At 46.6% G+C, this 22,794-nt stretch overlaps 1 protein-coding gene across 12 annotated transcripts in view; it reads left to right on the top strand.

Annotated features, from left to right (window-relative positions):
* Positions 1-255: 255 nt before the first annotated feature.
* The window catches only part of LOC106658901 (actin-binding LIM protein 2), a 29,679-nt gene continuing 7,140 nt past the window's right edge, over positions 256-22,794 (top strand). For 2 of the 12 annotated variants that reach the window (XR_002763578.1, XM_023461331.1), the window contains exons 1-6: positions 18,065-18,410; positions 19,105-19,265; positions 20,004-20,169; positions 20,599-20,875; positions 20,975-21,368; positions 22,531-22,602. Coding sequence is in view for 11 of the 12 variants with exons in the window: in XM_023461331.1 (XP_023317099.1) it covers positions 18,242-18,410; positions 19,105-19,265; positions 20,004-20,169; positions 20,599-20,875; positions 20,975-21,368; positions 22,531-22,602 (1,239 nt within the window). In the remaining variant the exon portion in view is untranslated. Of the gene's footprint in view, positions 1,376-8,919; positions 8,960-9,915; positions 10,171-18,057; positions 18,411-19,104; positions 19,266-20,003; positions 20,170-20,598; positions 20,876-20,974; positions 21,369-22,530; positions 22,603-22,794 lie in introns of those variants that run through there. The other 10 variants (XM_014381057.2, XM_023461330.1, XM_014381063.2 and 7 more) reach the window with 10 other exon arrangements.

Below are 22,794 nucleotides of genomic sequence, written 5' to 3'. Positions count from 1 at the left end.
ATTTCAAAAAAGGGTAAGAAAGGAAAAGCGGGTGCAGAAGTGCATAACGATAAAGTCAGAAATAAGTGACGCGACGATAACGAGATTATGACAGGGCTTTGTGACGGGGCAGATACCTATAATGCTAAAAAGTCAATCGAGTGCGCCCTTCTTGCAGTTCGCACTCTGCAGCCCGACACGGTGTTCATTGGGTGGCTCCTGCTACGGCGTACAGTGTTATAGTATAGTATACTTGCCCGTGTCTCATGCAGCAGCAGATTCAATCGCAGCCGCCAGTACTCCTCGTGCGGGAGGACTCATACGCGCAAACACACATTCGACACAGTGCGGACCGTGACTCGAGAGGTATATAAAATCATCAAAAGCCGAGTCTCCGTGCAGGTGCACCTATACGGTCACACGGTGGTGGTGGTGGTGTTCTCGCCGCGGCGCGTCGCCCGCCCGCATGCCATCGGATTACAAAAAGAAGGGGGCCAAGTCGCGCTTCGAGTGCTTGCAAATCGAACAGAAAGTTAGATTTGTTGTTTTCGAGTGTGTGTTCTGTGTGTGTGTGTGTGTGTGCGTGCGTGCGTTGCGTGGTGCAGCAGCTTGCAGTGGCACAGCAGTCCGCGCAGGCGGTGCAGCAGTGGACTGAGCTCGTTCGTGCCGAACGTAATCGCGAGGCTGCAGTCTGTCGAGTAGCAGCAGCAGCAGCAGCAGCACAGAAGCGGCTCTGCTCTCCCTCTCTCTCTCTCTCTCTCTCCTCTCTCAGTGCAAAAGTGCCGGCTACTTATGCTATAATACGATCGGGCGCGTGCAGTGCACACACCTAGTAGTAGGCCTCGAGTCGTGCAGCTCGTACGCCTTATACACACACACACACCTATCTCGGCTAATCTGTCAACGGAAGACAATCGTCGCGCGTCTCTCCACCGCTGCAGCAGCAGCAGCAGCAGAGCGGGTTGTTAGTCGCAAGCCCGATAACGAAGACTCAGGCAGCAGCAGCAGCAGCCCGTATAGGCACGTATAATATCGTGTGTGCTGTTCTGCGAGGGGAGCCGCCGCCCACACACCTCCTCTATCCGGCCATCAGCTGCAGCCCAAAGAGAACGCCGAGTTTTATACGCGTTACATTGGCTTTTGTGCGCGTGCAAAGGTCGGATCGGTCCACCTACTGTATAACTACAGCAGCGCATCGTCGTGAGCTGCCGCGCGGAGTGTGCAGTGCGCGAGTGCGTGCGGCCGTGGTGCTGCTACTACTATACTGGAATACGTAATAACGCAGTCCATTGACAGGCAGAAGAAACCCCCGAGAGAAAGGGAGGGAAAGCCTCTCCGACCGACGGAGCTTTTCATACGCAACAACGATAAAGAGTCCGGAATCCTGTCGCCATGGGTAAGTCATTAATTTTCTTTCTTGTCGCTCCTCTATCGCAGGCTCGTTAGCCTTTAACACGTGTGCGACGTTTTTATGCATATAAAAGAGCGCGTGCGAGAAGGACGAGGACGACGGCGACGACGACGACGCTCGAGAACGAAACTTCCTAGAAAGAAGCGTCGATGGTGGGTGCACACAAACGCACACACAGATATATATCTGTGTAGTAGGAGCGGTTGGCCTATTGCCTTTTTATGAGCTCTGTGCAGCTTTGCAAGGGGTGGCCTATGTGTATGAGTCTCTCTCTCTCTCTCTTTCTCTCGCAGCAATTCGCTCTCTACTCTCTTCTTGATGCGGGACGCGCGCGCGACTCACTATCGTATGTGTGTATTATACATCATCGTACACACTGACGTACGCGAGTGTGAGTTCAAGAGTGTGTGTGTGTGCGTGTGTACGCGTTGCGCCCGATGGGAATTATTGATGTCAGTTCGTCGGGGTGACTTCGGAGAAATGATACTTCTTTTTCTCCTCGTTTCTCTCTCTCTCTCTCTGCCACACACGCCACTTTATATAAATACGCCTTCATTTTTTGCACTTCACATTACTGTCGTTTGCGCGCATTATCGGCTATCAACGGCCCAAGCAAACATGGTATTAAAGTGTGCGCGTATATATATAGAGTTCATGCAATATCGAATGGTTTATCTCTTATCTATCGTTATACACATTTTTCCCTTTGTACATAATGTAAAGCTCTAATACGAACGAGAACGTCTCGGGCACGGATTTGTAATCGAGTGACGATGTAGATGTATACATCGCTCCATAAAACGATGAGCCAATACAATTAAACGTTCATCTGCGAATCGTAATTACTCTCGTAATGGACTGTAATCTCGGATTTTTCGTCGGCTGCTGACCTTGCTCTTCTCTCTACGTACTACAGCGTATGTAAGAAACTACTCGAGAGCAAGCACGGTGGTAAAAAAAACAAAAAACACTACACACGTGTGCGCGTCTCAAACGTGTGGCCACTTAAAATATGTATACGTATGTATGTAATAATGTGTTCGTGCTGGATTATGGCGCATCATCAGCGTAAACGCTCGTCGGGCTGCACTTGTCGCGTTAATGTCCCGTCCACTTGTGTATAAAATACTATTTCTCGTAATAGGGAGAAAAACGGAGAAAGAGACATAACTGGAAGCTCGCGCGCGAGTGGGTTTTGAATTCCATAAAGACAAGATAGGCATAATATATATCTTAGCCACAAGTGTACATAAAATATATAGTTTCGATTTCCGCCGTTCTCTCTCTCTCTCTCTCTCAAACACATACTCGGTTCGATTCCACGCGAGCATTACGAAGGCACGCCTCGGCCCTGTAATTTTCGCAACAGCATACATATATCTGTACGGTTATATCGCAAAAAAAAAAATGGCGTGAAACATACGAAATTCGATTCCGTAGTCGGAGAGAAAATCAGATATACCAGCGTCGAGAGAGGCTACGGGGAATAATCTCTTAATGAACGGCGTCCATCTCTCTATCTATTTCTCTCGCTCTCGCATACAGTTAAATATGATGGAAAAAACAAGCAGAGAGATATAATACATAATAAACTTCTTTATTCGCTGGGAGTTTGACCGGTGTTCGCCGGCGCTCTCGTTCCTTTCTCTCTCTCTCTTTTACTCTCCTCCTCTCCTACATAGCAACACTTGTCTTGTCTCGCTGAGCCAGCACACATATATATATATAGTTGCTGCCGCTCGACTATGCTCGACCCCTTGCTAGTTATTATATTCTATTTTGTATTTCACGCCGGAAGACGACGGAAAAGGGCAGTCACGCGTCGCACGATGAAGAAGAAGAAGAAGGAAAAAAAATACGCGTGCACAAACGCGCAAATATACACGAAGTGCAGTACTTGCGCGTGCGTGCAAAATTACATATCGTAACAGTACGTCTAAAAGTGCAGCCCGCGCGTATCGTAGCGGCCCAGATAGATATTATATATAGAGAGAGGCGAGCATTAGAACTTCTATCAATGTTGCCCCGCGCGCGTTGCTTGTTTCTTTCTCTCTATATCTCTCTTTCTCTCTTCGCTCTCGCGTTCTCGGAATCGACCCGTACCTGCTGCTTTGCTTATTCACTTTAACACGCTCACACAGACACACGCGAACGCGCATATATACATACATGCACTCGCCTTTCGCGATATATATTACTATACACACACACATTTCCAAGATTCTCGCTCGACCTCTTGAGGAGTGATTCTCGAGATTCTTCGAGTTATAAATTTGCTCGCTCGTCGATGGGCAGTGCACAGCGCAGCGCCTCTTGCCGGCGTATAGCTCTCAAAAAAGTACACCTCGATTTGCTCTCTCTCGCACATGCACGTACAAAAGCTATATACGATTTAACGCAAAGTAGTTTTAGTCTATTTGAGTGTGACCCGCATTTCGCTGCGCCACGGCGAAGGGAGGGCCGCTCGGTTCATCGCACCGAGCCGCTCCGAGCTATATAGTATAGCTGCACCGCTCGACTCCGGCGCCTCGAGTACATTTGTTTAATTGAGCCGGCCTGAAGTTTCTATTACCACTTCTTCTTCTACTTCATCTTCATTTCTCGTGCTATACTTGGGATATTGAATAGAGTTTTTAAAGCCGAGTGCGACGAAGTGAAGAGGGGAAAAAAATGAGACTATTTTACTCCCGAGATTGATCGATAAAAATGAAAGAAGACTCAATCAGGTCACCTGCGCTGGAGGAAACAATGCCGCGCTGTGTATCGGAAGCTGCAGTGCAGTACCTGCGCGGATCTTTGCCCAGACCTCCTTTCCAAGCATCGTGGCCATTTATTCAGCAGACGCATCAAAAGAAATGCCAAGATGTATATATGTAGGATCTTTAAACCAGAAGAAACTGGAAATGTAAACAAAGACGTGTATACATTAGCGAACGTCGTCAAAAGTTTCGAAACGAGTCGCTATAGAGCGAGTATTGTCTTCGTAAGTTCGCTACTTGGTTCCAATTCACTCGAGATGATGATTCACGCTGTCCTGGTGGCCGCGCGTCTATGAAGCGAGCAACCCTTTTTCTTCGCACATTACGGACATGCGCATGCAAGAGGATGTCGTAATGTCTCTCTCTCTCTCTTTCTCGTACACGCCGATTTAGCCGTTGAGATGCTGGATTAAATATATATATCAAATCCGTGGAAATTACGAGAGGAGCGTAAAACGACGATTTAATACGTTTTAAATCGGCGCGCAGCTCGTCGTCGAACGGTATACTCGCGCGCGGCGCAACTCGAGTAAAATTTTCCCGAGGTAAAAATCGAGGAGAAGCGAGGCAGAGGCAGCGGCAGCGATTGCTGCTCCTTGAAAAGTCGAGCGCGACCGGAAGCTATTATAGCCGGTCGGTAATATTGCAAAGGAAAATATATAACGCGACTCTCGCTGTGTTTATAAGAAAGAGAGAGAGAGAAATAGAGAAAAGAGATGATCGCTACAGGCCGTGAACGGCATTGCACGCGCCGATATATAGGAAGGAGGAAGCCAAAGGGTTTGTCCGCGCGCGCGCGCGAGAGGCTAATTATAGAAGAAGGCACGCTGCACAGCAGCAGCAGCCAAGACGATGCGACGACTACTGCTGCCTCGAGTTTTGTCGCGCAAAGTCTCTTCTCTCCATTTCACCATGCGGCCCCGTGCGCTGTTTTATATATAAAAAATATATTTACTCGGTAATAATTACCCTCATCGTTTAATCGATACAACGAGTGCCATTAAAAGCATAATCGACCGTTCAAGATATATCTTTGTTTTTCTGTCATCTCCTCGCTTCTTTCTCCACTCTTACTAGTACTTGATAAGACGAGCATATATCGAGAAAAACCAACTGCATTTATAAGCCTCTGCCTCGCGAGATACGCAAGATTTGTAATGTTGATTCGTGCATTATATCATTATATTACTCGGAGGTGCGAATAAAAAGTCGTCGACGCGCAAGCGAATCTATTTAATTGGGTCCTATAGATATAGACGCATCTCGCACGCCGAGGGAGGAAAGAAAAGATTAACTTTATTGCTCTCTCTCTCTTTATCCTCGCTCTATTTTATATACGCAGCTCTCGTCGAGTTTGTAGCAGATGCCGCGCGTGTGCGAATAGAGATGGTGGAATCGGCGGCCCGATAACGCGTATCGCTCGCTTGCTCGCTCCTCGCACAAGTCCGTTTTACGTAATGATATTTCGTCGTCGTCGTCGTCGTCGTCGTATTATATAGTTGTAAATTATCGACTGACCGACGAAGAGTTGCCGATACGTGTGGATATATACACACAATAACAGAACGCACACGCACACACACACACATGTGTGTGCGAAAAAGAAAAGTAGAGCGAACTCAATTTCCGCGTACACGAAGATATTATAGACACATATGCAGCCGTATCGGCAAACTAACACACACGACTGCATGTATACAGTAGTTGAATAGTAGTGGTAAAGTATATGGTCAATGGACTGTGCAGAAATTTTTACTCGCAAGCGCCGATGCGCGACAGGTGCACACAATAAGCCGACTGCTTTCCTATATACCTCATGTAACATCAACATTGTATCGAAGTGACTTTGTATTTATTCCCTGTGTTTATTAATCCGAGCCTCTGTGTATACTAGCCGCATGTGCGCGTTTTGTACTACTATAATAGTAACGCGCCGCCTTACGTAAGCCTCCGCGCGTCTCGTACTCTTGAAATCGAAGATTAATGCGAGCAGTTTTGCGCTCACTCGCGATGCTGCTCGTGTGTCTCTTTATCTCTGACACATTATGATGTATATTGCTTTTCGAAATTTCGCACGTGTAGCGCAGTCGAATCCTCGTGGCTGAATAATTCATATTATTATTCGATATGTACGTCTCGAGCACGTCGTTCGCGCCCAGCGATCTCGTGCAATATGTATGCATACCGAGCGCGCGTCGGCCTATACAATATTGGCACACACACACGCACTGAAGAGGCCCATCTGTGCGAAAAAATCGACATTTCGAGTACCACGAGCAGATATAGCGTCACGCTTATTTTCGAGTCCATCGAGTGTTTCAATTTTCGTGTTTATATACCATCGTGCGCGCGCGTACGACTATTTGCCTTGGTACGCGGAGGCATCATCATCACCGGTACGTTTTACTATATATATATTAAAACCGAACTTGCGTAATCGATGCGGTCGGAATCAAAGCTATCCTCGTTGTTTCTCGCGCGCATATAATACACATACGCGCGCTCTAAGGTCAGTGGCGATTTAATGTTCTTCTCTCGCCAGTAAACTCTGTTTTTGGTATTTGTTTACAGCATTTGCCACGCGAGCACGTGCTCCACTCGAATCTTCGGTTTAAACGGAGCGAGACTTTTCGTTATGTAGGGGGAAAAAGTCGAGGGATCGATTTTCTCGCCGTCTAAAACCACGTATAATTACTCAACGCAGTTTCAGCAGCAGCAGCAGCAGCAGAAGCAGACGTTAAAAGTGAAAACGAATATCGGCGCGGCTTACAGACACAACGAAAACACAGGGGCAGCTGCTGTGCAACTGCCGGCATATATAGCACGAGTTTTTCTTGGATTTGTGTCAGAGTTCGCGCATGGGTATATCGATCTAAGCCTATACATTATCTGCGCGCCGAGCGAGCAAGCGAGCGGCTGACGGATTACACACGTATATACACAACTGTAGCCTTCGGAAGCTTTACGACTTTGTGTGCTTTTTTCGATTTTCCGCATGCACGGCACACACCTGTTTTCTGACCTACTTGAGGAAAAAAAAAATTGAACAAACGCGAATTAGAATAACGCTGATTTAATTATTTATCCAAACTCGCGTTATAGATGTCTGTTTTATTATTTGTTCATTGCCTGCGTGCACTTTTAATAAGGAGTCCAAGGCTGTGTGTATGCGAGAGCTAATACTAGACACAGCGTGCGGTGGATAAAAAAAATCGACTGACATCACCTACGAGTGTGCTCTCGTCTCGGCTGTTATGTGTATCAGTGGCCTTTGCTTGTAATTCGGTGAATTGTTAACTATGAATTTGCAAATATCGTGAATATCGAGCTCGTGATTAAAATTAACGATATAAATTAATTTAATTGAGAAAAAAAAATAAATTATTGCATGAGTATTTTTAAATTATATTTAAAAAATAATCTTTTTGCTCGGTCAATTGGTATACACGGAGTTTTTGTGTTTCATTAAAATAGCTCGCACTTGACATTGTTGACTGCAAAAATATATGTACATCGTGCGCGTCTCTGGACGTAAAAAAATGTCGAAAAAGCCTTCGCGTCTAAAATTGTACGTTGCCGAGTACTCGGCCGAGGCAATAAAAATGTCAACCATCAGGAACACGGAGTGCATATTTTTTACTCCCCCTGCGTTGCATCTCTTCTTAGCCGCGCTCGTCTCGGTGGCTATTTCTCTTTCTTTCTCTCTCTCGCGTTCAAGAAAAGCCGCCGCCGCCACGAGTCTCGCTTGTCTACGCGCGCGCGCACGCCCACGATATAAAATCGAGCAAATGACATTAATTACCGCGAAAATTATGCCAAGTCACGAGGAATTTCTCGGGATTGTGTGCGATTTTGTGCTCGGTCCCGCCGCCGCGCGCCTCTTCAATTATATCAAAGATTTTGCGCGTATAGTGCGCGCCGCACACCGTGAATTCGAGTTGAGCGAAGGTGCGCTCACCTCCGCGCGTACATACGCGCGCGATCAGCTGATTACGTTGTACCTGTTTTTTCGCACGTGAGAGCCCCGGCCCCCGGTGCTTCCGCGTGTGCGAATACTATACACGAGTGTGTGTATGTATATGCGTCTGTATATATACACTGTAAGTATCATCGTCCCCGCTGCAGGAAGTACGTATCCGGCTAAAGTCAAGCTGGAATACGTAATGATCCGCATCTCTCTCTCTCGCTCATTCTCAAAGGTCGCGTTTCTGGTGTGGTATTGTGCATCGCAGCGTGCGTCTATATCCAGCGCAAAATTGCGACGTCGAAGATGCGCGAAACGTACGGAACGCGTCGTAGGTATATATATAAAGCAACAACACACATATATCGAGAGCTCTAGAGAGCATAGGCGGCTCGTGCGGATGACGTCAGACTTTGGCGCGTTGTCTGCGTGTGTGGCTGGCCATACACCGTCCGTGTATATCATCATCGGTATATAGGTATAGATATTTACAATTTGCACGAGTGCTATACACGGCGAGTTTATAAGCGGCGCGTAGAGTTGCGGTGTCGGAATACAAGCGCGGCGCGGCGGTGGCGGCGGCAAAAACGAGAGGGGACGACGTCGACGAGCTCGAGCAAGCCGAGAGAGCTGCGAAACGAACGAGAGAGAGAGAGAGAGAGACGCCCGCGAGCTATGCGCACCGCACCGCCGCCAGGCCAGAGCCAGTCAGTCAGTGTGCTTCGGGCTTTAACTACGTACGCGCGCGCACCCGCGCGACTTCGTGCATTAATTATATATTTTTAAAAATATACAAAAAAAAAAAGAAAATTACCCGAATAGAGGAAATATTCGAGAGCGAGCGAGGTGGGTGACTTACGATAGCGTCACGACTTTTCTTTTTCTTCGACCTGCTTATCCACTTGTGCATAATATATAACGTGTGCAACGAAAGTGCATGTGAGTGAGTGCGCCGGTCGATCGTCGCGGAAGGCTTTATATGCTGCTGGTCGCTCTCTCTCGCGCGAGACCTGGCCAGATTTAAAATTCTATATACGATTGCCGGCACGTCAACGGAATGCCGTATATTTACCCGCGACAGAGACCGAAAACAACTCCCTGCATACATATATGGTGCTGGAACATGTACTCGCTTTATGCGTAACAACGGAGCCCCAAGCCTCCTTTTTGGCTTCTATCTTGCCGTGTCGACCGAACTCATCGACGAGACGGACTCTCGAGTATAGACCAAGAGACTCGACGCTCGATCGAAAGTTTATTTATTTTTAAACTTCTTAATTGCTTTTTTTCACGAGCCGAGCAAATAACTACCGCCACGATACATAAAACATTATGTAAATTGTTTTTCTCGTGTAGAGCTCTTGAACTGTAAATTAACATTTTTATTATTATTTTTCCTTTTTTTTTCTTTTTTTTTTTGTAATATACGCGTTGAACTGTTAAAGAATATTCCATTAAAAATTTTTACGCGAAGGCAACACGATCGACCGTGCATATACACACAGAGAGGGCACACCCTCGTTTAAGCAGGCGAAAGAAAATGAAAAAGTATATGATGTTAAAGGAGAAAAAGAAAGAGAAGAAGATCGCGAATATTGCGCTCCGTTTTTTATGTGGTATAGTGTCGGGGCTATAGATACGACCTGAAAACCTTACGCAATCGATTCGTGGACTCTGGTGCTTGTGTGCGTGCGAAAGTGTGTTGCGCGTGTGTGTGTGCGTGTGTTCTATGATGTGTCTGTGTTTGTTTTATCCATCGCGAATTTACGTTTACAATTTTTTTTCTTCTTTTCTCTTAACAGCAGTTTTAGTGCCGTTAAAAATAACTTCGAACATCATCGTGAATTGTTGAATTATAGACGTTTTATTGTGAAAAAAAAAGTGATACAACAAAAACAGAAGCAACGACTGAACGGAAAAATAAACAAGCAACGACGGCTCGAAATCGGCCCCAGAAAGCCTAAACATGAAGTCGAAGGAGCAGAGTAAAAATGTCATTGCAGCCGAAAAAAACGGAGCGATCAAGGAGCAGAAGCCGCCGAAGCCCTTGAAAAAGGGTGAGGATTACTTTTCTTTTCTTCAGTTTTTTTTTTTTTTTGTTATCCACTGCTCTTCTCGCCTGCTTGAGTTACACACTGCGAGAGCGAGAGAGACTTTTATGTGCCTCTGGGCAGATAAGCGAAACAAAAACATTATTTTTTCGCGCATAAAATTGGGTTGCGCACAGAGTTTTCGTGTCAAGTTCACTCATCTCATCTCTCGACTCCATCGCTCACAGGCATATACACAGACAAAGATGCACGTATAGTCATTTTACTCGAGTCTCGCGAGTACTCTCCGTTGTTCCCCGTCGCGAACAACGAAACTGCTGATGCGCGCGAGTTCTCTGGGCTTTTTGCGCGCTGCAGCACACACACACACACAGCACACGCCGTGAGTGCATCAATTGTATTCCAGCTATACAGCTCGGCTCAGTTCCACGAGCTATAAATTTTCAGCTTCGTTTAAAATCGTGCCGTTGCATTATGTACTTGTGCGAGCTCGGTGCAGCGCGTGCACGTGACGACTCAATAATTGTCATGCTGCTGCTGCTGCAGCAAGGTCAATCCGCGCTTATCATTTATCAGAAGCGTTAACAATTTTTTTCCCTCTCGAATAAACGCGCAATCCCCTTCCTTTCGGAGTAAAAGATTTTGCCGTCTTTATTGCGCCGATCGGATATCGCTTGAAATTCAAAGTGGCTCTTTTACAGGTCGTAAAAGAAATATTTATGCAAAAGCCGGCATAAATTCGCGGGTTATCGTTCGTTCGAGTGCTCGCTCGCTCGCACCGCGTTATTGGGTCTAGACGCCCCCGCTCGCTCGCAACCTTTCACGCGCTTTATTTATAATTCACGCGTGTGTCAGATTTTCATTTGTCAGCCGGGGGCGCGCTGCATAAAATATGGAATACGCACATCTCGTAATGCGATATGAATAATGTCGTCGTCGTCGCGGCGCGCGAATCGCTGTCACGCGTGCGCCGAATTCTTTTTTTAGCGCTGCTTCTGCTGCTGCTGCTGCTGCGCGTGGAGGAACCAAGACGACTACGCACGATTAAAAAATCTCTCCGCCTCGCCGATACTCGCAATAAATTCTTAGAATTTTTTTCGGTCGAAAAAAAAGAGAGAGAGAAAGAGAGAGGGAATGCCTTCTTATCGCGGTGGCGACGGCGGCGGCGCTTCGCGCGACTTTATTGAGCTGTAATGGTTGTTGTATATTTTTTTACGCGCATTATCTGAGACTGTATGGCATAAAGTACAATGGAACAATACAATCGCTGTATTCAGTCTGCGCAAACTTGATATCGAAGAAGCCAATACACTCTTTGGCGCCCGCTAGAAAGAGAGAAAATACCCGCGGACAATGTAATAAAAGTTTACAAAACCTGTAATTGATATACTTCTCTTTCTCCGCGTGTATAAACACGCTATACAAGGCGCAGATATTTGCTCACGCACATGCTGGCCACAGTTGGAGCTTACGTACGCAGCGACTTCGCAGCTCTACTCCGCGCAGTCGAGGCTCGAGCAAGAAGATAGAGGCGTATATAACGTGCGTGTGCGGATTATTGCGAAACACGTAGCTCGCGTATGTATTATATGTATACATTTAAAAACGCGTCGAAGAATAAATCTTGAATGAAATCTCGCTTTATTAAGCTCTGTAGCGAGAGAAAGAGAGAGAGAGAGAGAGAAAATGCAAAGAATCCAAAGGCGAAACTCGCTCGGTATAAGCTCGGGCTCGACTTTATGTACCGCGCGCCGCGAAGGAGGTTTATGTGTACACACCGCGCGGCGTATCAGATGTTGCATGCCAACTGCACATGTGCCGCGCTGCATATATATATATGTACGTGTATATTCGTTCTAAATGTGTATATGCGCGCGCTCGCCGCCGAGTGTTTCGCGAATTTAATACTTCAAGCACGCACGGTGGCAATTTGTTGCGAATCTAGGTTACGCTCGCCTGGATCATGATGCCAACGGCCCCCTTGCTGCGCGCGCTAGCTTTTGATGCTGTTGTTGTTGTTGCTGCTGCTGCTACTTCTGATGTTATTATCAGTACTACGTACCGCGAAAAACCATGTATTATATACGGTAAAACCAAAACCCAAAGTAGGAAGTAGCTGCGCTCCGCTACGCCAACAGGCAAAACCGCAAAAAACCGTTTCGATTGGACCTTTTTCTCTCTCTCTACCTTGATATTGAAGCCATTGTGAGCGAGAGCTTTTAGAGTATATATAGCGTGCCGTTATTCCGCGCCGATAATTTCATCAATTACTGTTTCTTTCGACCTATTCACCTAAGTGCTTTAACCAACATGTACAACAGAGAGAGAGAGAGAGAGAGCGAGCTATGTATAAAGTGTAATTGATTCGACGTTGCTGCTCACTGCACCGATGCTTGGAATGAATTATATATTTTTTTTTTTTTCATAAACAATCGACGTTCGATGTCGCGGTGATATTTAATACTGTGTTTGACAATGTGAGCAAATTTTTTTTCTCTAAACACGAACTCGTTGCATTATTATAATAATAACAATTAAAATAATAAACGTATGGCTCAATGTGCACGGGGTTAGCAAGTTTGGAGCAGAATTGCCAAGCGTAGCCAAAAATATTTGCACTTTCTCTGCGTGTCGTTTCGAAGAAGAGATTAGAACATTACTGTTGATTTCACTGCGGCAGCGGCTTATACCTCGTTCTCGAGTAATTATAACAATTCTATTTGCGCGTTTTTTCCTTTCTCTCTCTTTTTCTTTCCTTGCTCCTAGTATACTCGCGGGCGACTCGAATATAATTCTTGTATGTACCGGTCTCGTATAGCAGCCCTGCTCCCCGAGGCTTTTCATGCCCGCCGCGTAATCAAGCTCTCGAGCATGGCGATGCTTCACACTTTGAAAGCTCTATTATAGAAACGCGCGCGCACATTTTTTCGTTTGCTCCTCTTTTAATTGAAATGCTCGGTGCGCGCGGAGAAAATAAGGTCGTTCGTGGCTTGCCGGAATCCACCGTCATCAGCAGCCTATCACACACGCACACACACACACAATAGCCAAGAGTCCGAAAAACCTGTTTCAGCAACATCCACGCTTGACATTAATGCCGTACACAATGCACCTGTACAGCATGCCGCGCGGTTATAAGGCCTTCTCTACACATGCTCGATACAATATATACTCCGCTTTCACTCTCGTTTGAGCAAGCTGTCACCTTTTTTTTTTTTTTTACTTACTCTTTACTTCGTGCAGCAGCGGCATTTCCGCGTCGTCGTCGTCGTTAACGATCGCAATTTCATATCGTTACAAGACACGCGTATAATATAGCATCGAGAAAGGGACGTCGCCTCGTTCGTTTTTTAACCCATTACGCACGCGTAAGTACAGCTATATCTGGATGGTTACGTTTTGATGGAGGGTAATCAGGAAGACGATGACGCGGGGTGCGCCGTATAGTTGCGGTTTTTCTCGCAGGAAATGCCCGAGCTACGTACGAGAAAGAGGGAAATTAGAACTCGATGGGTCGGCACTTGGTTGCCTTTTTTTCTTCGAGCGAGCTCCCTTCCACGAGTCGAGTTCAGTGGTTTTGATCGAGTTTATATATACAGAGAAACAGGAAGTCCGAAATCACGACTGCCGAGAGGCGGATACTTAGTTGGTCTGTGAAAATAAAAAAAAATAAAAAAAAAAGTATACTATTCGAATTTACGAGTGTTTGAAAAACTTTGCTCACAAATGGGTAAGCGAAGAAAGTCTGCCCGAGTCTAAAATTATCATATAGGTTCGAGTTATGTATTTTGATACTTTCGTACCTAATTGATGAGTCTTAACTCTTTTTTTATTCAATCAAAGTAACTCCGAAGAAGGTATCAATATATTCGCTTCCTATATGAAAGAATATCAATTTTTATGGTATAATAATTCGTGTAAAATATTATTTGCGTATTCTGTTCATTCATTCAATCGAAGCTTTTCTTTTTCACAATTCGAGAGAACTTTAAATCTTGCATGAGTTCAAAAATTTCGTATCTCTATACAATATTTGTATACAGACTACTCGAATTTCTATACAGTATTCGTGATGTTTTGTCTTTTCCACGAGGAATGTCGCAATACGTATTGTAATCGCTAATTAAATTACTGTAAACAGCTTTCAATTATATATAACAGCTCATAAATTTCACAGCCGACAAATTCTGTATGAAACTCTTTTTAGATTTGATTTTGTTTTTTACCGAACTATATACAATTGTACAAAAAAGTAAAACGACGCGGAAACATATCGTTTCAAAACTCCCGAGAATATTTTTTAAACGTGACTCCGAACGAGGATAGGGAATATCTAGCTCAATGGAGATCCCGCGGTACAGAGGCAAACGTAAGCGCGCACGGATACCGCGCGCAGTGTATACGATGAAAATAATTTGACCCAGTAATGCTAAAAGTTCCCCAATGAATAGATGTGCTGCACTCTTGGAGCGATTCGCGTTTCTTTTTTTCTCCTGCGGCAAGGCAATAATAATCAAATATAACTCGCAGTCGAGCTGCCCCGACACGTATAATATCGGTACAAATTGCAAGTATGAAAGATCGATTTCTCCTCGATCGTTCGACAATGTACATCAAACGTCTTTTTGCGCGGCCGACTATATGCGAGCAACGCCGACGCTGAAGCCGCCGCCGCAGTTGCGCTGCTCGATGCAATGAAAGATGATACCATTATAGTCCGCGAGCAGCAGACTTACGGGCAAAACACTAGCGATCGTTTCTGTGATGGTAATGGCTGCCTGGGCCGATACATCATGACGGGGCATACGTATATAATACACGTCCGTGTAAGGGTCAGTGCTGTATATAACATATAACGTAACTCGCGATGCCTTTAACCTCTCGTGCACTCCGCGCACAGTGACATCCTATTCATGTATACGCTTTTTTTTTCTTCTCTTCTTGCTCGAGCGCAAAAATACGATTTAATTGGCGCTGTGAGGCAAGAATAGAGCCTGTGTACTATTGCTACTCATAAACAGGTTTGCCAATGCAGCGCTGCAGAGAGAGAGCAAGACAGCCTTTGTCTATTTTATTATTCACGCTGTAGAGCAACAGCGGCAACAGGAGATTGCGAGGCTCGCTCGTGATTCACCTCGAGACGCAATTCAACTGCATTCCAATGGATTATCATCCTTCGTGACCGATGAACGTGGTATAACAATGATGCGCGCGCCAGGCGCGAGCTCGGTAGACAACGCCTATATATCTGTGTGTATATTTAATATAATATTCGCAAGTACTTTGTCGCGCGAATATAAGCTCGCTTGTCTCCGGAACACGGCTATACACAGCTGTGGCGACGTGGAGCTCTCGAGCCCACACACACTCCGCTCTGCGCGGATTGACGCAATCGTTGATTAATGTCTCACAAGAGCGAGAGACGAAAATTATTATTATTCAATAATTTGACATTCACAAGTACGTCGAGGTCTGCGCGCGTTATGTATATATAGGCGGGTCTCTCGGCATGCGTGAACGATATAAAAACAACAGCGCGGCACACGAGGTCGCGGGAGTAAAAGTCTTCGAGATAGCTCTAGACCGCGTCGGTCTCTCTCTTGATAAAGATGTCAGCGCGCGATAATGGCCACGCACCGTACGCTAAGAGGGACGCGTTCGTACACATAATTATATATATAATATTATATTTGCGATTTACTATACGACGAGGCCCCGCAGGCTAATACCGCGTGCGTGTGTGTGTGTGTGTGTGTGCGCCGCGTACGAATGTATATTCAATGACATATCGGCTGATTGGAGTCGCGGGCTATATGTACCGCGTATACACGAGCCCCGCCTCTTGCAGTTTGCAGCGCGGTATAGAGCCGCGCAGTTCGTCGTTCTGTTATTCGATTCGTCGTGTACGGTACGTAATCGTAAATCTTGTGAATTGGCGAAACGAGGTTAGCGCTCATCATCGACGAGTCTGCACTGCACCCGTCATAATATATACTGTAACGCAGACGCACACATGCATCACGCGTGTAATACACTCAGAGGCCTCCCGATAACTTGGACAAATTGAGTAATCGACTTATCGGGCCTGTAATATACGATTCTTTCAATAATAGCTGGCCCGGGGTCGCATGCGCTGCAGCCACGATGACGAGCATCAGACCGAGAGATCAGATGTCTGTACACAACTCTTTGTATTTTTAGACGAGGCAAGAATTTCTTTTCAGAAATCCAATCGGATGAATTGGTCGTCGTCGCTCGCTCGCTCGCTCGCTTGCAGCAACCCCGAAGATCGATGATACACCGATCGTTCGTTTAGCGAGCAACAACTGCACACTGTAGTGCTTATTAAGCCAGTGTGTGTGTGTGTGTATGCGCACAAACGAACATACGCGAGATCGTTGTTTCGAATCAATTGTACACAACTTGGCGAACTGATGATTTAATCGTTCCAAGTTAATCAGCTTCGGCGCCGGCGTAATTCGACGGAAACGGGGGGTGGTGTCTTTTTCTCGCTCGCTGCGATCGCTTGAATATTACGCATTTGTCAACTGCACGCTTCTTGGCGCATACGAGCTCGATTTTTCTTCATTTATTTCACTTCGCGAAAGTCTTGTGCACGTATTCGTGTCGCAGTTGCACTCAACGGGCCGCCTCGCCACGATATCTTGGGCATAAAAAGAGAATCGCTATCGTTTAGTAGAAGACATTTCCTCCGAGTAGGTATATAGTAGCGGGTCGCGAGCCATGCAGCTCCGTTCGTTCCGCGCTGCCTACACATCACCTGCACGCGCGCACAATATAATAGCAGCAAAAGTCGACAGTTTTTAAATTTCATTCAAGTACAAGTCGATGACGCAACCGCGCAACGCGCGTTTTATAGAATACGTCGCACATAACGCGCGTGCCACAGGCACTTCAACATCCATGTACGTACAATAAATACTACGCACACCTCGTAATCTCTCTCTCTCTCTCTCTCTCTCTCTCTGGTCGTGTCAGTCGCGTACACGTGCGAATTACAGTCGAAATCTCTGCGCGCGCGCTCTAATCGCTCGAGACGCTAAGTAGCTCCGCGCGTTAATCCAATTGACGGATTGTGCGTGCGTTAACAATTTGTTTTTTTTTTTTTTCGTACCTCTATCCCCCTGCATACGCGCGAGTTTCGAGTTGCGTCATTTTTTTCTTGTGCTGCAGCTGTGCAGCATCAGCTGTATATAAGAAACTCGCGAGTGCTGCAGTTGCACGCTCGCGCGAGCGCGACAAGTGCACACATTATCATCGCGCGCCCAAAGGACGAGAGAGAGAGAGAGAGAGCTTGTTTTTCCATATAGAATCGTACAGTGTGTGTGTGTGTGTATGTATCCAAGTCGGAGTGTGAATTGCGATATCCCTGTAGCGAGAGCCTCTGCTCTGCACATTGGTGCAGAGAAGCTCGAGAGTGATACAATGGCCGGAAGGCCGTTGAGCCACTACTAGGCTTTATACGCTCGGTGCGCCTTTTGAGGAAAAAAAATATCTCTTCGACTGTATAGGTTTTTTGCATTGGTGTTCGTGTGTGTGTGTGCTCTTTGTAGGGCGCTGTTATAAAGAGTGGCTGCTGCTGCCGCTGATCTTATTATATCATGTGTCGCGAGCGATTATCGAACGAATATTTTTTCGATTACTCTCGTTGCTCCGTTCCGCGTTGACGGGTCTTACCTTTCGATCTTTGGACATTTGATCGATTGCGTACATCGCCTTTTCAAAAAAAGAAGTCAAATACCTGAACGTCGCGATATAATCCACACAACGTGAAAACAAGTTGGCGCGAACGCATTCATCGACGTGCGCGCGTGCGGCGGCGAGTCTCGCCTCTCGTTATACTCGTATACTTTATTTCTGTCGTTATAGGGCCGGCCGTCGTTCCGCAGCTGCGAAGTATAAATTTTCTCGGCCGCACTCGGCAACGGGCCACGCGCTGCTCGGTTTGTTATTATCGCGCGCGCGGGCAATTCATCGAAGTGGTTTTATGTAAGCAACAGCGGCAGCAGCAGCAGCACGCGTTTGTCATTGCACGCGCGACACCCGCGGATCGCAAATGCATTATTCATGGCAGCTGAGCATAAGCGCGACTAGCGCCGAGGAGGACGAGGAGGTAGAGGAGGAAGGTGCAGAACGAAGAGGAGCAAAGGAAAAAACGGTGACAGCTGCGGCTGAGATAGCTCCTTCTTTGCATGCCTCGAGAGTTCGCTGCAACGTCTTGCACGGTATCTATATATACGGTTTATGTATGTTGTTCCCCCTTTGAATATCATCTGCGCGCCACGAGAGTCCAGGTCTCGTGTACTGCACACACACGCACGCAAACACACTGATACATACACACAAATAAGAATGCGAAAGCTATACTACGTATTATAATTGCGCTCGCGCGAGCCGCAATTAACCTCTTCCGGGTGCGTGCGATGATGCATCGTCGCTATATAGTACAGCATAGTGTAATATATAAAAGTTGCCGAGGAGGAATCGTTAGCTGAAATCACCTGCGGATGAGAGAGAGAGAGATGGGAGGGAAAAAAATGCATCGTTACGTAACGAAGAACCTCGAGAGAGGCTTCGATGATTGGCGCGCCCGCTATAATTTACAAAGGCCTTTAATTATCGTCGAGAATAGTCGCCCGATCGCTAACAGCTTCATTTACAGCTCATCGCGCGCTCGTCGTCATCGTCCGATTCGTATTATATACGTGTTTCACGCAGAAACCCGATGCGTATACGTCTCGAAAACGCTCTGGCTCTATATGGCACCTGCGATATATATATAACTATACGTTTTAAGCACAACATAAACGCGTTCGCACATTCGAAAATTGAATTTTCCATAAAATATGCTATAAATATATGCACACGCTCTCGTATACTGATGGTTTATTTTTCTTTCTGCTCTCTCTGTGTCCACAGGCAAAACATTTTGCCAGGCCTGCAGCAAGAAGTGCACCGGCGAGGTGCTGCGCGTACTAGACAAGTACTTCCACGTAAACTGCTTCAAGTGCGCCGTGTGCAACAACAGCCTGGCGCAAGGTGGCTTCTTCGCTCGAGACGACAAGTACTACTGCACCAAGGTATCGTATACAATGCCCTATAGCTCTTCTCTTTGCAGCTGCGCGCGCGCGTCTTAAAAGCGACGAATTCAAAGGGTCGCGTGGCTATCGATGGAGAACAAAAAAAAAGGGATGCGCGCGAGGCAACGCGCGACTACGCAACGTCGCCACGACGGATATTATCTTACCCGCAGCTCCGACGGCGCTGCCGCCGCCGAGTATACGCATATGTATAGTCAAAGGGAGGGCTATACGCGCGCGCGAGAAAGCCCCACGAGACTGCGATCTAAAGTTAGAAACGAAATTATTCCGGGTCGCGCACGAATTGTTTTCGCGGCGGCAGCTCTTGTACGCGCGAGCGGATAAGTGCCGCCGCCGTCGAGCTGTGTGCTATTTAATACGGCGCGGCGACTGCTCTGCGCGACGAGAGCCCATTGGATCGAGCGCAGGATTTTATATAAGCGCGTATCGTTTTCGTTTAGTACCTTACATTAAATAACGAGGCCTGCACCGCCGCCGACGCGTCTATATATATATAATAGCACCGTAGATGATAATTTTATAATCTTTCGCAAAACGTTTCCTGCTCAGACGCGCGGGCGCGCGACTCGTTTAAAGCTTATAAATGCGATACACTTATAAACCGGATATACGCGCGCACCCGCCACGGGCCGCCGGACAAGGTTCGACCTGCAAAATTCTCCTCCTCTCCTCGAACCTTTTGTCATTTTCTCCGTTTGTTGTTGTTTGGTTTTGCAGGACTACCGAGAGAGATGGGGAACCAAGTGCGCGGGCTGCGGCGAGTACGTCGAGGGCGACGTGGTGACCGCCGGCGAGAAGCACGCCTTCCACCCAAATTGTTTTCACTGCCAAAGATGCAGACAGCCGCTGCTCGGTCAAGGAACTAAAGTCACGCTGGTTCAAGGTATGCGCGACAGTTGTACAGAAAATTATTTTCGTCTCTCTCTCTCTCAAGAGCCACTTTTCATCTCTCGAGGCGGGCTCGGCGCAAGCTCCCTCGTTCGCGCGTGCCTCGAGTCGTTGACTCTCTCTCTCTCTCTCTCTCTCTCGCTCTTTCCTGGCTCGGCTCTTTCTTTTACCGGCTCACACGCTGCCGCGGTGCATTCGAGTGCACGCGCGTCTTTCGATCGATGCGCAAATTCTTTTCTCGTACTTGCCTCGGATCAATTTTCTTTCTCTCTATTTCCGACGGGCCGATTGACGGCAATTGCGTCGCATCCAAGCCCTTTGATGAAGCAAGGCTGCGGCTCCATTATCGTCGTTATCTCGCTCCCCGTCCGTCCGACCGCGAGAGATCGATGCACGTGACACATGCGGCTCGTTTGCGTTGCAGGTCAAGCCCTGTGCCAGCGCTGCGTCAGCATACCCGTGAGGGAGTCGTCGACGCCGTTGGGCAGCTCGGCGGGCAAGGGAACCGCCTCGACTACCGGCGCCACGAGCAACGGCACCAGCAACAGCCAAGCCGGCCAAGACGGCCAGGGCACCTGCGCCGGATGCAGTCAACAGTTGCGCGAGGGTCAGGCCCTCGTGGCGCTCGAGCGCCAGTGGCACGTGTGGTGCTTCAAGTGCCACACCTGCGACGCCGTACTCCACGGCGAGTACATGGGCAAGTGAGTGCAAGAACTTGGGCCGATCACGCGCCTATTCTGTACTCGCCGAAATCGATCGCTATATAATACGAGCTTTTTTTTTTCGTCCTCGATTCACAGAGACGGTGTGCCTTATTGCGAGAAAGATTATCAGAAGCAGTTCGGCGTCAAGTGCGCCTACTGCCAGCGCTACATTAGCGGCAAAGTCCTGCAGGCGGGCGAGAATCATCACTTTCATCCGACTTGCGCGCGATGCACCAAGTGCGGCGATCCGTTCGGCGACGGCGAGGAGATGTTCCTGCAGGGCGCGGCCATCTGGCATCCGAGATGCGGACCCGGCCCGACCCAGCCCAACGGCATAGTCAACGGCCACTCGGAGGCCCACCACACGCCCCAGCATCACCACCACCACAACAACAACGGCAGCAGCAGCGCCAGTCGCATGAACAACGCGGCCAACAACGTCGGCGGAGCCGAATCCGAGCGCATCTCCAGCAGTGCCTCCGAGATGCAGGTGAGCAACGATCGACCGATCTTACGACGCATACACACCGTTCTTTGTTCATTGTGAATTTTTGACGGTGCAGAGTTTTCAGGTTGACTCGGGGATTGTGCAGACTTTTTTTTTTATTCGATTGTACCATGTGTACCCAGACTCGATTACACGAAAAGAAAACCGCTTTATAATACGCTGGCGAACTTCGCTCAGTCCAGTAGCGACGGGTACTAAAGTCGATAAGAAAAGGCCGATAAAACCAGAAGAATCGTTACAACGCATGCGTTCGCGCGATATTTGTAAGCCGGTTGCATCAGAAGTTCGCGCGAATGATTAATTGCCGTGCACGACTCGGCTGCATTTTTCACGGCACTTTCTGGCCTTGAACAATGGGGCGACGAAACATGAATTATGCAGAACCGTGGCGGCTTCATTTTACATGCAAACTCCCGCGTCGATGACACGATGTAAAACGAGTTATTCAATTATCATTGACCATTGACTAAAAGTCGTGTACGTAAGCCTCGATGTACTTGTATAACTACGTACTACGTCGTGTGTATATCACTGAGACGGATCGTTTTATGATTCAATTGTTTTTATCGGCCGCTCGATTAAGTATCGAGTGCGATATACACACATACGATATATATAACACGAAACGTTTTATTCCCAAGCGCTATGAAGGAATTGAATTTTCATTTGCTAAACTGTATCAGTACGAATGTAATTTTTTTAAGTGTGCCAAACTTTTTTTTTTTTTTTCGAAATACAAATTATATATACGCTACTTGATTATTCCAAAGTGCCAAATTCTAAAGCTACAGCCTCGATAGAATTTATTTGCGTAGTCTCGCGTTACATCTATGTTTTTTTGCCGATTTTTTTTTTCATTGCGCATGCATTTTTACGTCTCATATAAGTCATTTCGTTGTATTTTTTGTCATTCGATATTATGTCTAGTCATAGCTTTTTTTCTCTTACATAGCAAAATATTATTTGCGTTATTTTGTATATTAGCACGCTTATCTATACAGTAATTTTAAAACTAGTTTTTATACAAGCTGCAACACTTATGCAGAACATATTTTTATTTATATTATTTTTCATTAGCTTTCGTTTAATTAGCGTATTTTATCCTTATCTTTCTTTTATTTTTGCACGTTCATTGTGTATATAGTTTTCATTGAGGTCTCGCACACCAAGTCTTAATGGATCTTTATGCAGTCCGTACAGCAGTCTCAGTCGCAAGGTATGCTATGTCGCTTTTTATCGTGAAAATCTTTATGGTTACTTTTTTTTTTATTACCGCCAGATTATCAGCTTTTCAGCTACATTTTTTTTCGACTAAGCCACTAGCAGAATTATCTCTGGCGAACGTAACACATTTTATATCGTTACTAACAATGGTTTTGGGTACATCAAATTATATTCACAACAATAT

This window comes from Trichogramma pretiosum, unplaced genomic scaffold, assembly GCF_000599845.2.
Source record: "Trichogramma pretiosum strain Unisexual culture from Peru unplaced genomic scaffold, Tpre_2.0 scaffold2, whole genome shotgun sequence".
In the NCBI taxonomy this organism is placed as follows: Eukaryota; Metazoa; Arthropoda; class Insecta; order Hymenoptera; family Trichogrammatidae; genus Trichogramma; species Trichogramma pretiosum.
The sequence above is the reverse complement of the archived record's forward strand: the minus strand, read 5'-3'. Positions and strand labels throughout refer to the sequence as shown.